Consider the following 13,918-nt stretch of genomic DNA (forward strand, 5'->3'; position numbering starts at 1 on the left):
ACACAAACACACTCTCTCTCACACAAACACACACACACACACTCTCGCTCTCTCACACACACACACACTCGCTCATACACACACACACACACACACTCTCGCTCACACACACACTCTCTCTCGCTCACACACACACACAATTTCTGTTTCAATTTAAGTGTGCTTTATTGGCATGACAAAAACTACATAGTTGTATCTCAGCCAAATATTGCCCTATCCTAACAAACCACACATCAATGGAAAGATTATTTATTCAGATGATGTATAAAAATGGACCCTTATGACTGGTTTGTGGTCCAGGCTCACATTTGACGTGTACGTTAAAGGATCCTACAGGCTCAAATGAATTAAGCACACTCGAGTAACGTTTAATCTAAATGAGCTTTATTGGAAACCACCAATCATGCAAAACTTGAATCAACTTCCATTTTTCCATCTAAAACAAACACAATCCCCTCTGTTCTACTAAAACATCTGCCTCAGAAACCCCAACACAATCCATCTTCCAACGTGCGTCTGACTCTAAACCCTTCCCAGTTAAACACGACATGCAAAGCTATGGTTTAGCTCACTACACTAACAGCAATGATTAGTAAAGAGAAGTGGCTGGTTAAGCAGCATCTAGTCGGTGCAGAGGATGGCGACTCCGCGCTCGTAGAAGTGATGCGGGTCTTCTTTAGTGGCGATGTCGAAGTCGACGGTGAAGATGAGGTCAGAGCGTGTGAAGTTCAGATACACGGGCAGCGTGACCTGCAGAGAACACAGAGAGAGACAGGCTTTAATTCACTGATTAAACACCAAATGATGATCTAATTGCTTATGCTAATAGGTTTAATTTAAACAAATTATCTGTAAATATAAAAAAAATCAAGTGTTATTATTTTTAGTGGTAAAAAATTACACACAAGGATTTATCAAAAATGACTACCGAGGTGCCTCACGAGCAAACTACTAAATTCTTGGGAGTTTTTATTGATGAGACTGAGTTGATTATGCGAGTAGAAAAATACATAAATCTACTGGAATAATAATGAGGGTTAGGCATGTTACTACAGAGTCCTCTTGCGCTTTATTAATTTATCCATATCTTTCATATTGTAATATAGTTTGGGCAAGTACTTTTCCCGTTTATGCTTCAGAAGCGTTTTGTTAAGAGTGCAAACATATATACTTTGAGATTGAGATTGAGATTGAGATCAAACATATATACTTCATCTGCTGCTTTATTTCATAAACTTCAGGTTCTTACTATTTATGATATTAATATTTTTCAAATATGTGATTTTATGTATAAGATATATTCAAGTGAGGGTAACATTCCAGAGCAATTTACAATGTATTTTAAATAAAATTCATAAAATATTTAACTCGTCAATTTTCAAATATTCATCTTCCTCTAACTTGTAGAGATCAATACTTGATGAGATTTAGGCGTAACGAATCTAGCAAAAAAAAAAAAAATTCCTCTTTAATAAATTATAAAAGATGTATAAAGGGATCACTTTAATGCCGTTTTGTAATAGTGTATTTCTTTTTCTTAAAATGTATTTTATGCACTATATTGGTTTGTTTTTGGAGTACATCATTTCTGGGGGTTTTGACATTTGTGACCCAGGAGCACAAAACCTCATAAGCGTCAATTTTGTGAAATTGAGATTTATGCATCATCTGAAAGCTGAATAAATAATCTTTCCATTGATGTATGGTTTGTTAGGATAGGACAATATTTGGCTGAGATACAACTATTTGAAAATCTGGAATCTGAGGGTGCAAATAAATCTAAATATTGAGAAAATCATCTTTAAAGTTGTTCAAATGAAGTTCTTAGCAATGCATATTACTAATCAAAAATTAAGTTTTGATATATTCACGGTAGGAAATTTACAAAATATCTTCATGGAACATGATCTTTACTTAATATCCTAATGATTTTTGGCATAAAAGAGAAATCTATAATTTTGACCCATACAATGTATTGTTGGCTATTGCTACAAATATACCTGTGCTGCTTATGACTGCTTTTGTGCTGCAGGGACACAAATGTTGTAATTAATTTGTAGTTATTTATATTTATATATTTGTTATTGTGATTTAGCTCTTTCGTTGATTTCATGAGTTGTTGTTTTCTTTATCGTTTAGGAGGAGGCTCTAAATAAGCGGCGTCTCTCTGCACAGTAAATGGATTGTACTTTACTTATTCTTGTGCAAAATAAATACAGCAAACTAAGGCCAGCGACAGACCATGCTCCTCTTCTCGGTGTTGCTCTGCTTCATCCAGTGCAGCTGCGTCAGCGGCAGTTCAGTGGAGATGCTGGTGGACAGAGAGAGCTTGTTGTTGGCGCAGGTGGCCCCCTGCAGCTTCAGACCTGCGCACAGACAGACAGACAGAAGGCTCTGAGACCCAGCAGACACTGACACGCTCCTCATCTCTCTCTCGGGCCGCTCTCACCTCTGATGCCGAAGCTGCAGGCGTCCAGCGCCGCTCCCTGCGCAGACGTCACGTTCACCTCCAGACACAGCTCCTCCAGAGACCAGCTGTTGACCTGAGCCACGTACTGACGCGTGGCTGTGATGTAGGCCTCCGGCACGAACAGACCGCCCAGGTTCACATGGATGTTCTGCAGGAGAACAACAGCCTGTTCAACACTTGAAACCACGAGTCTCCTGAGTTTGAGCCGCTCTAGCCGAGCCAGCTTTATACAATCCAGATCAGTCAGAGCAGATTCGCCGTGATAAACAGGAAAATAATGATTCAAACTCAACTGTGTTTTACTTCAGATTCTGCTGTAAAGCAGCTCTAAAAGACAACAGTGTCATTATTCCGATCAAGCCAGTTCAGTTCAGAGAGGGCTGCATGATAAATCATGTTTTAATCCTGACTGCTTCTTTTGATTTATTAACTCTTTCCCCACCAAACACAGAATTGTCCGTGTTCTCGCTGTTATACGCTAGGGGGCGCTATTACGCATCTCCTGAATGAGTCTAGAATCACTCGATCAAAAACACAGACCAGGAAGACGCAGAAACCAGCGATCTTGTATGTAAGCATACGCATATGATAAATTATGTGATCATCAACAATAAACAGCATATAAATAATAAACTGCCTAATGTTAGCGAGTGAAATGTGGATCCAGAAAGTGTGCAAGCTTTGGGAGCGCTGATGGAAGCCATCTACTGCATCTTAGCTTTGATAATATTACTGAATATGATCCAGATGTAGTATTTGATAAAAATTCGATTTTCTCAGCTTTTTGCTCAAAATGTTGCTTTTTTTTAATGAAACCTACCTACATTCAAGTGTTTATAAAAAAAGAACGTTTGAAGCTGAAATAAAATAGATTGTTTTGTTTGAAAGTAGAGGGTCTGTTCTTTATTGTGATGCATTGCATGTTCAGATATTCATACAACAAAATATTCTAGGGGCCATGAAATGTTAGTGAAAATCCTCAAAAAGGCTGGCAACTTTTTTTCTCTTAATTTCTGTCACCGATGCAGTTTTGGTTCTTGCCACTTATTTGGGGACACTTAATATTTGGGAACATTATGGATTGCATTCCTGGAAGCGAACTGAACCGAGCTGATCATGAGGCCACTGCTTTCTCCAGAGCTGCTTGAATCAACCTCTCTCCATAACTGATGGACTTTACACAGTTATTAAATGGAGCTGAATCAACAATTAACTGATTTCAACTGCATGACGACTGTATGCTATCTTTTAGAGCCGTTTTACAGCAGAATTGAATGCTGTTTGCATCACTGAATCACCATGTTATTATTGTACTGTATAAAGCGCTACAGAAACGAACATTTTCAGCCCAGTGATTTACTTAATCTTCACATGCACTCTCTCTGCTACAGAAAAGCAGCGATCATCTTCAAACACTGGCAAACATGTTCAGCGACCTGTATTGAGATGTTCTGATCTACAATCATGTGGTGTGAGCTGCTGTTCTCTGATGTGTGTCACTGCACCTTGAGCTCTTTAGCGCCGCCGCTAGCCGCTCCCTGTGAGATCTGCTGCAGCTGCTTGATCCGCTCGCTGAAGTCTGCCACCCACTGGATGACGGTCATGGCTGCGGGGACGGTGTAGCGGCTCCAGCTGCGGGGCAGGATGCCTGCGGAGCACAGCACAGCGCTTCAGTGACCCGGCGCACAGACACTGATCTGAAGGGTCAGAGGTCACTCCGCTGACTCACCTTTGACCAGGTCGTTGATGAGCGTGCGCAGGTCGTTGGTCTGCTTCTTCTTGCCCTCGCACACATGCACCACATCGGTGAGATCCTGACGCACGTCCTGCAGCATCCGCGAGCCCATCTTCACCTCGCGCTCGAAGAACCGGAACAGAGGATCCTGGGAGGAGCAGACGCTTGCATGAGGGGTGCTGAAGTTAATCGTGTCTGCGATGCGGATGCAGTAATAGACCATAATCCATTATAGCCTTCTGACATCATTCGCATACGCGCTTGTCACACCAGTATTAAAAAATGCACACATTATTTTATAAATCCGAGATCTGGGCACATTTAGGAAAAAGCAAGCTCAGTGCGGGAAAAAAAAAACATGTTCAGAATCGAATCAGAGCTTGTTTTTCCTGCATATGGCAGGTGTGTGCGCTAGAGACAATCGCGGCGGCTTCGTTGCACAGAATATGCGCTGGGAGACACGTGTGCATTGCTTGACTTCCGTTATTTCAGTCTTTTACTTTAGATGCGCTTTCATTTCTGCCATTTGGAATGCAGTACGTATTAGACGCACGAAACTCACGCACTGAGACTTTCACAGCAATTTGTGTTTGTTTGTCCTGAAGCTCGATCGCGGCTGTGGTTACTTTTATGATACGAAATTAACACGGTTATGTTTTCAGAACAGGACTAAACATGGAAATAGATCAGTGCATTACTGTGAACGCAGCCTATTAAAGCTGCCACTGTCTATGATCTCATCAGTAATAATCAAACAGGAAAAAAGAAAAACCTATAACTATGATTATCTGTAAACTCTCAGATACTTAAAGCACTCTTAGGCCTCGTTTACACTGTCAGTTAAATGTGACCTAATTCAGATTCTTTTGCTCATATGTGACACAGATCGGATCTGTTCTATGACAGTGTAAACGGGAAAAAAACGCATGCATTCGGATATTTCCAGATCGGTTTCAGGCCTCATTCATATGTGGAAATAAATCTGATATAAATCAGATGTGTGCTCATGTAAACAGGCAGATCAGATTTTCTGAGGCACAATTGAAAGAACGTGTAAACGGACAGCCAAAAAAATCGGATATAGGCAACAAATCAGAATTGGGCATCAAGACCTGCAGTGTAAACGAGGCCTTAGATACTGAAAGTACTTTTTGTTTATCACTTGTAATTGTCTTTTTCCCCCTTTATTACTTCAAAAATCAAAATGTAGCCATGTGCCGTCATATTGAAAATTGAGGATGACGCATCATGACATCGAATCGTAGCAGTGCTGTCAAACAATTAATTAAAAGTTTTTGTTTGTATAATATATGTGTGTTCTGTGTATATTTATTATGTATATATAAATACACACACATGCAGTATATATTTTGAAACTATTTACATGCATTTACATATCTATATTTACAGTATATTCATATAATTTAATATAAACAACCTATTTTTCTGAAATATATACATGCATGTGAGTATTTATACATGCATAATAAATATACACAGCACACATTCATACATTATGTAAACAAAAACTTATTTTGGATGCGATTAATTGTTTGACAGCACTAAATCGTAGACATAATCGTAATCTAATCATGAAACCAGTAATAATTCACACCCAAGCTTTCATGAGCCGTCGAAGAAGAAACACTAAGCGTTCAAACTGTGTTTACGACAGCTACGATCTGAACTGCCAAGGCAAAGAAGGGTATTACTTTTAAATCATGATTATTCACATGATATAAAAACAAAGGTTTCTTCTCGTTTTCTATACAAAGCCTTCAGCAATATGCAATATTTAAAACATTCAAAATGACCGGTAACAATGTTTCTCAAATGGACTGATCCGATGCGTCTGAGGTCTCTGTGAATGTGGGTCAGCCGGACCAGACTCGGGCCGTACCTTGATGTTCTCCACGGTGCGTTTGAGCGGGCTCACAGACTCCGGGATCAGCTGCAGCCAGTTACGAGCCGTGGTGTGAAGCGTCCTCATCCAGGCCGGCTGCGTGTCAGACGAGGACGTGCTGCGCTGCTTCTTCTCCGTCTCGTACGCCAGATCGTCCTCATCCTCCAACATCTGCATTTTCAGCAGCTTCCCCATCATGTCAATGCCTGAGCGGGAGGAAGGAGCGGCCGCGGGAGCAGGAAGTGAGGTACGGGAGGGAGACGCCCACAGGAAGTGAAGGAGGGAGATCAAATTAACAGCTGGACAAACTTGAGTGTGTTAATAAGGGGGTTCAAGTGCTAAAACCCTGACGAGGAATTACTGGAAGACTTGCCACGGTCTGACGCCGCTAACACTCAGGAATCAGGACAACATTATAAACGAAGCAGAATAGAATAGACTTTAATTATGTGCAGTCACCTAATGAAGAGTTTTGTTTGAAGTTCAGTGGTCAATTTAATTTGTGTTCCGTTTAGACAGTAGTCAACATTTGAAGTGGATCAAAAAAGTTGTCCTAAGACAAGAACACATTTTGGTTTTAGGACCATTTTTGATGAAAGGTTTTGATCCACTTTAAATGTTGACTGGTGTAGTTCAAATATCCAGTTAAACTCAAACCGCCTTGTGTTACTGTGCAGGGAGAAATGACCACAGAGCACTAACTAGCAGTCGAGCGGTGAAGTGAAAGCGGTGCATCGTGGCAAGTCCAGCATCTGTTGTTGACCAGGGCATCACTGAGGATGACATGCATCTGAGCAGGACTGAACTGAACTGAACTGTGAGGAGAAAACAGCATCAAAACAAAGCGAGGGCCGGTGACATGACGGCGGTGAAATACAGCTACTGGAGGCTGAGGAGACAGAAGGACACCCGCTCCGCTGCGTGCAGCGCTAACGGCTCTAGCGCACGCAGCCGAGGAGGTGTGCTCTGATGATGAAAGCCTGTGAAACTGACAGTGACCTCGAGACAGACAGACAGAGAGAAGGAGGCGAGAAGGGTCAGAGTTCAGGAGTAAACACCGTCCTCATGACAGCCCAGCAGACACTCGTACCCTGAGTAGTGAGCAGGACCTTCTCTGCGTTACTCGGCAGACCCAGCCATGATGGAGTCTGAGTGTCCGGCAGCATCTCCACCCAGTGAATGAACTCCTCACGCCTGCGCCACAGAAACACACACACACGCTTTATACAGGACAGACCGCTTCAGCTTCACAGAAATAAACAGGAACATAACCGTGCTAATGGTTAGAAATTCCTCAATTATGAAACATGAGTCATGAGAGGACTGTGTTCACTGGGGTTGTAAAGATGCGTCACATTTGCCATTATACGGATTTTTGCAGCCAAAATCCAATCTGTGACGTCTGTCTGAGCCGTGCTTAATCTAGACACGTGCCAGTATTCGGTAATGTGATATATCACGATAATGAACATGTGCGATATTGTTACCGTAGGCACTTCAAAATACCGTGAATAATTATTTATTACAAATTCAGATTTTTTAAAATGCATTTTAAGAATACTTTTCCCATCAACTGGTCAAATGCACAACAGCGCTGTATGCGGTGTCACAGACGCGTGTGCACTCATGTAAACAAGCACGGATGAGAAGCGCATGGAGGAACGACTGAAGGAGACGCTCTGGATAAAAGCACTTTCACTCTCTATGACAGCAGGTGGCGCTGAAGAGCAGAAATGCAGCCGTTACCCTGGAAACCCGGAAACACAGCAGCTGCTACTTTGTTTCTGAACAGGATTTAAAGGTTTCAAACTTAATAGGTTACGTATTTTCAAACTTTTACATTTTAATGTATTTTTTAACGAAGAATAACTTCTGTAACAAACGTTGCTATTGCTCATTGTGAATGAAAGAAAAAAGCTATTAAACCTGTTATACTGTATTATGACAACACTTCTTTGCAACTAAATTTCAATACCGTGATAAAACTTTAGCAATTATTGCAACATGAAAAGTTGAGACCTAGCTTCACTCATCACTTCTCCATTCAAAACAGACAACGGATCCCTTTTTTGCTTGCAAAATGTGGCTAATGTGACGCACCTTAATTTCTCCTGTTTTAAACGTGTTTATTTGACCCTTCTCTGTAAAGCTGAACACAACACAGAAAGGTAATGAAACGGCTCTGCGCTGACCGGATCCCGTCGGGCATCTTGATGTCCTTGTGTCCGTCCACTTTGAGCGCCAGCTTGAACTCGCTGTCGAAGCTGCTGGTGGTGAAGAGACGCTCCAGGAAGGTGTTGAGCAGCCGCTGGTCGAACTCGTTGTCGATGCGTCCTCCGTAGATGGACTGGGCCATCAGCGTCCTCAGCGCCGCCCACGGGATCTTATCCGGAGAGATGTTCTGCCGGCCCTGCGGAGAACGACAGGCGCTCAGAGCCTCACACACAGATACAGCACAACACACATGAGGAACAGACTCGAACCTTCGCCGTATCGTCCAGCCAGGTGTCCACCGTGTCGCAGGCCGAGCGCAGATCCGACTCTCCGAACTCGTACTTCTTAGACCAGCCCAGCGGAGCGTAACGCAGGCGCTCCTGGATGACGGCGTGGAACCAGGCCAGGAGGAAGTACAAGCGAGCTCTTTCGTTTGGAGACTGAGAGAAGAGACAGACAATAAACCACACCAAACACCAGCTCACGACGGCAGAAAACCCATTTCAGATTCATCTGAAGATGGAAAATTAGCGGTGAAGAGGAAACACTGACTGTAGATATGGATGTATATCACTATACGTGACCTGTGCTGGCCAGATAATTCACAATGAGCAGAGTTAAAGAGCTATTTGTTTCACATTCTCCATTAAAACTCTTCAAAGCACTCCACCCGTGCACACAGCTACACCGTTTGAGGGCGAGAGTCAGCAAAGTCAGTTTTGAGAAAAATCGTGTTAAAGTTTTCTGAAGGTTCCAAAGAAAAATCACAGAGTAACGCTGCATCTTTTCCTACAATTCTTTTCTTAATCATTACGATATTAATAATCATAATATAGCTATTTTTTTATTTTATCTTTGTAGTTATAAATCGGAACAGATGCAAAAAAGAACAAAGAAAGAAGTGTATACTGTATTTTTTTTTTCATTTTACATCAAAACAAAAGCATTCAAGTAAGAAAAACAAATAATCAAATATAAAAATCCCTTTAGCGTGTTTATTACAAATAAACTGATTATTAAAACTACAAAAGCAGTTCAATAAAGAGCAGCGAGCGATTCCCTTTTCTTTTATCGTTTAATTAACATTAATGAGACAGACGGCTTATATATAAAGACCTACTGTAATGCACGGATCTAATATTATATCCTAATATTATATTCTTTTTTTATTCTATCCGTTTCCTTTTTATTTATTATATAATTAAAAAAAAAAAAACCTTGCTGCGTGTACTGTGTTAAGCTAACAGACTTGTTATAGCACTTGCATATCATTGCTCTTTTGTTGGTTTTGATTGCTTCTCTTGTCCTCTTTGGATAAAAGCGTCTGCTAAATGACTAAATGTAATGTAATGTTACACATCCGATGTTTTCCCCAAACGTTCACTTAAGACATAACAGATTATGTTTGCGTGAATATTTAAATACTGTAATTCTGTGTATATTTATCGTGAGCGCTTCGAACAGTCGAGAAGCAAGCGGAGAAAAGGTACTCCTCTTAGAAAACCCACAAATAAAGATAATCTTAGATGTTTAATTACTATTTGGAGAATTGGGATCGCTAGACGAGAGCTTAATGGACCCATTTTTGCGGCATTCTTAACCTTTTTTGTTTTGCCTGTAGCTCAAAATTAGCCCATGTGCATTCACGCTCATTTTGCCAGCACGGCTCACATGTTATTATGACACACATCACATAATGCACATTTTTATCAAAGTGGTTAAAGCTACTGAAAAACAATAGTCCTTATGATGATTTCCTATCACAAATGTCACACAAATCAAGTAAATATGAACCAGCTTCGGAGCACCAGAGATTCAGCGTTGCAGGAATCGCTACCGCGATCACGATACAGACGCTACTGCTTCACTTCTAGCGGTTAGCATGTTCCTCTGGCCGCTCCTCACCTTACACATGCGCGCCACAGGAATACTGCTGAACGTGCGCAGCATATTAGCCTTCATCCCGGGAGGAGGCTCGAACACAAAGATACGTCCGGCCCGCAGCAGGTTCACAGGGACCTGAGGGAGATACGGTCAACATCAGACGACTCATTCCTCATGACAGGACAGCACACAGTGAGCACAGGAAGTGATGCGTGACCTTGGGGTTGATCTCCATGGTGAGGAAGAGCCGGAAGCAGGCATGCGGCTGCATGGAGTGAAGCTTCTTCTCCAGCTGCATCAGCCAACCGGGAGCCAGGTGAACGTTCTCCAGCATCACCCACCTGACACACAAACACACGTCAGATCACGTGACCAGCAGACCTGACCAATCAGGAGTGAGAAGGGTCAGCTGGTCTCCTCTCACCTGCCGGACTTCACCGCTGTGTTGATGTCTCTGTCGGCTTTATTGAAGCCTTCGGCAGAACCTGAAGATGGACCACATGTGTGTTACTTCACTAGTTTAACAGGGACTATCCAGAAAGACACTACAGCACAGGACTGAGCAGCAGATTCTCGCTCTATCATTTATACTTCTAGCTGGTAGCTGATTTGCAGAACCTGTCACTGGTTAGGCTTTTACGAAGAACCTAATAAATGCAACCAACTAACAATCTGAAATTTAAAACAGAAAAAATACAATGGTATCAGCTTAAACCAGTTTTTTTTTTATAGCATATATTGATTTTTTTTCCCCTTGAGTTTTTGAGTTTTTCTAGACTGTCTAGATGGTTGTGGTCAGTGTTGGGGAAAATTACTTCTAAAAGTAACACATTATGATATTGTGTTAGTCCATGAAAAAGTAGCTAATTGCGTTACTTAGTTACTTTTTACGGAAAGTAATGCATTACGTTTCTTTGGCGTTACTTTTTGTCACCTGGGCAGTGCTTGGTTATTTGTTTTTAACAAACAACCCAAACGTTATATTTTTGGCAACTGTAAAAGCCCTTTCACACCAAAAGTGAAATTAATAATCCTCAGGCTGAAGGAAGAGCCTCTGCACTTACTCCCGATTTCTCTCAACGCAGGGTCAGTGAATTAATGGGAAACTGATTTGAAAAAGTAACTCTGCTATTTCATTATAAATGTAAAAGTAATGCATTACTTTACTAGTAACTTGAAGAAAGTAATCCAACACAGGCGGTGTACGTGCTGAAGGCTCTTACCGATGGAAATGGAGGTGATGTGTTTGTTCTGCTCAGCTGCGAGATCCCGCACCAATCCGCTGGCATCGTATCCGGGCACGGAGCACATCAGCACCGGCGTCCCCGGCTTCACCTGCACACACAAGCACTAATGCAGCATCCGCAGCATCACAGCGTCAGCACACCACAGACACGCGTCCCTACCTCACTGTCCACGATGTTAGCCAGGTCCAGCGGCTGTTCCATGATGGCCATGAAGTTTTCTCCCATGACTTTAGACACGAAGATGTGTGTCATGGCCAGCAGACGGTCGGGTCTGAATGCCTGGATCAGCAGCAGCTGGTGGACGGCCTGACCGATCGGAGCTGAGGACAAACACACGAGTCACTCCTGCAGTCTCTCACAGGGAGCTGCGTGTGAAAACACTTGTGAAAATGCATGTGAAAACGTGGAAAATGTGTGAAAATGCATGCAAAAACACTTGTGAAAATGCATGTGAAAACGTGTGGAAAATGTGTGAAAAAATGCATGCAAAAACGCTTGTGAAAACGTGGAAAATGTGCATGAAAATGCATGCAAAAACACTTGTGAAAATGCATTGTACTCACTGGACGTCTTCTCTTCGGTCCACAGATACGGCACTGACAGCTCCGGCGAGTTGCTCTCGATCCACATGAAGAATTGCTGGAGGACAGAAAGGCATTGCTCATTCAGATGCTCTGTGGTGAAGAACAGACACGTACAGGACAGACAGACGAGAGACGCTCACCTCGTCGGCCTGCACTTTGGCCACCAGGTCTTTAAACGCAGGCAGACGGCTGAGGCGCACCATGGCCTCGGACTGCTCGCTGCTCAAACCCTTGACTTTCGGCACCGTCGTCCCGCTCAGCACGATCTCTTTCCCACGCAAGAAGTGCTGGAACTCTGCGTCGAATGACAGCTCGCTGAGAAACACGAGAGGAAACATCTGAGCTGCACATCCTCAGAAAACAAACACAGCTCTGATCATGAGCAAGACCACGTCTCTCAGCCAGAGTTAAAGCGCTAAAAGCCAGAAATCAGCATCTGCTCTTTCTGTAAATCTCAGCTCTAATGACTGTAAATCACGGTCCTGTTCTCATCTGATCTGAACACACATTATCACAAACACAAATCACTCTGAGCTTCACTTTAAACTTATTACTAATAAAATAAGGACGGAGGACATTAAGCAGAATGTGATTCATTTTCTCACTAATGCTATGCATTCACACACATACATAGATTTGCAAACTCATGTCAATAAAAGAGTTTAAAAAAAGAAAGAAAGAACTGAATTCAAGTGGAGATTAACTCCCTTATAAATGAAAAGAGAAATCTGAACATTTTGTTTCTTGATGTTTGTACCTGGTCATGCCCTTCAGGTTGATTCGTGAGAGCAGCATGGCAAACGTGACGTGATCCTGATGCAGCATGCCTCGAGCGACTCTGTTAAACGCCACCTGAACAGAAAAACCATCACACGTCACTAAATATTTCCTGCATAAAGGCCCTTCACAACAAAGGCGATGCAAAAAAAGCAAAACAAAGAACATCACAATGCAGGAGCAGCAAATTTATCACCGTCATTTCATCAATGAAATAATGAAACGGGTATGATGCTCTTTACTACAGTTAAAGCAACTGTAAGTTATTTTTAAATCGCTCTGATTGTTCACCGACTTCTAATACGGCGAATGGCATCTGTTTCTTTCCCAAATGCCTGTTCTGGGAGTGTGTACGCTTGGTGACGCTTTACAGCAGCAACAAACACATGTGCACCGATCCACTGTAATCATGCCACTCAACTGTAGGGGGCTTCAAAGTCACAAAAATACACAAACTTCATACAGCTGCTTTAACTCATCTGCGGTTATTGTTAAATGTGTTTAAATTCAGCAGCAAAAACACTAGTGAATAGAGTCAGATGGACTGTATCTGTGTCATTTAATGATCGCAGGTTTGCATAAAATTAGTAGTTTGTATTTCCCCGTGTGCTTTTATTAACTGAACAGGAAAAATGAATCTGTTTTTGTGCGACAGACGGGAATCTGCCTCAGTCTGGACTCTTCCTCCGTGCTGAACATTTGTGTTTGGTGTGAAAGGCCTTCAGTGCTCACCTGGAACAGGTCTTTGGTGATGAGAGACAGACGCTGTGTGTGGTCGCTCGCGCTCTTCAGGTTGGAGTTCTCGTATAACACCGTGTGGTAGATGTCCAGGAATAACTGCAGCGAGTACTGATACAGGAAGTGCATCTGTGAAAGAGACGAATCCAGCATGAGCCAGAGTTCACACGCACACACAGAGAGACACACACACACAGACAGAGAGAGAGAGAGACACACACAGACAGAGAGAGAGAGACACACACAGACAGAGAGAGAGAGACACACACACACACACACACACACACACACACACACACACACACACACACACACACACACACACACACACACAGAGACACACACACACACACACACACAGACACA

The 13,918-nt window shown here is 42.4% G+C and overlaps 1 protein-coding gene across 1 annotated transcript in view; it reads right to left on the bottom strand.

Moving 5' to 3' along the window:
- Positions 1 to 362: 362 nt before the first annotated feature.
- LOC107732031 (cytoplasmic dynein 1 heavy chain 1-like) overlaps positions 363 to 13,918 on the bottom strand; it is a 66,146-nt gene continuing 52,590 nt past the window's right edge. Inside the window, 18 exon segments of the mRNA XM_016543260.1 lie at positions 363 to 750; positions 2,242 to 2,366; positions 2,450 to 2,618; positions 3,976 to 4,118; positions 4,200 to 4,353; positions 6,106 to 6,314; positions 7,199 to 7,302; positions 8,301 to 8,518; positions 8,592 to 8,762; positions 10,228 to 10,341; positions 10,424 to 10,547; positions 10,631 to 10,691; positions 11,430 to 11,541; positions 11,613 to 11,773; positions 12,017 to 12,092; positions 12,178 to 12,352; positions 12,795 to 12,889; positions 13,547 to 13,681. Coding sequence (XP_016398746.1) covers positions 622 to 750; positions 2,242 to 2,366; positions 2,450 to 2,618; positions 3,976 to 4,118; positions 4,200 to 4,353; positions 6,106 to 6,314; positions 7,199 to 7,302; positions 8,301 to 8,518; positions 8,592 to 8,762; positions 10,228 to 10,341; positions 10,424 to 10,547; positions 10,631 to 10,691; positions 11,430 to 11,541; positions 11,613 to 11,773; positions 12,017 to 12,092; positions 12,178 to 12,352; positions 12,795 to 12,889; positions 13,547 to 13,681 — 2,475 coding nt within the window. The 3' untranslated portion in view covers positions 363 to 621.

Source organism: Sinocyclocheilus rhinocerous, unplaced genomic scaffold (genome assembly GCF_001515625.1).
Source record: "Sinocyclocheilus rhinocerous isolate Xijiao unplaced genomic scaffold, SAMN03320098_v1.1 scaffold1360, whole genome shotgun sequence".
In the NCBI taxonomy this organism is placed as follows: domain Eukaryota; kingdom Metazoa; phylum Chordata; class Actinopteri; order Cypriniformes; family Cyprinidae; genus Sinocyclocheilus; species Sinocyclocheilus rhinocerous.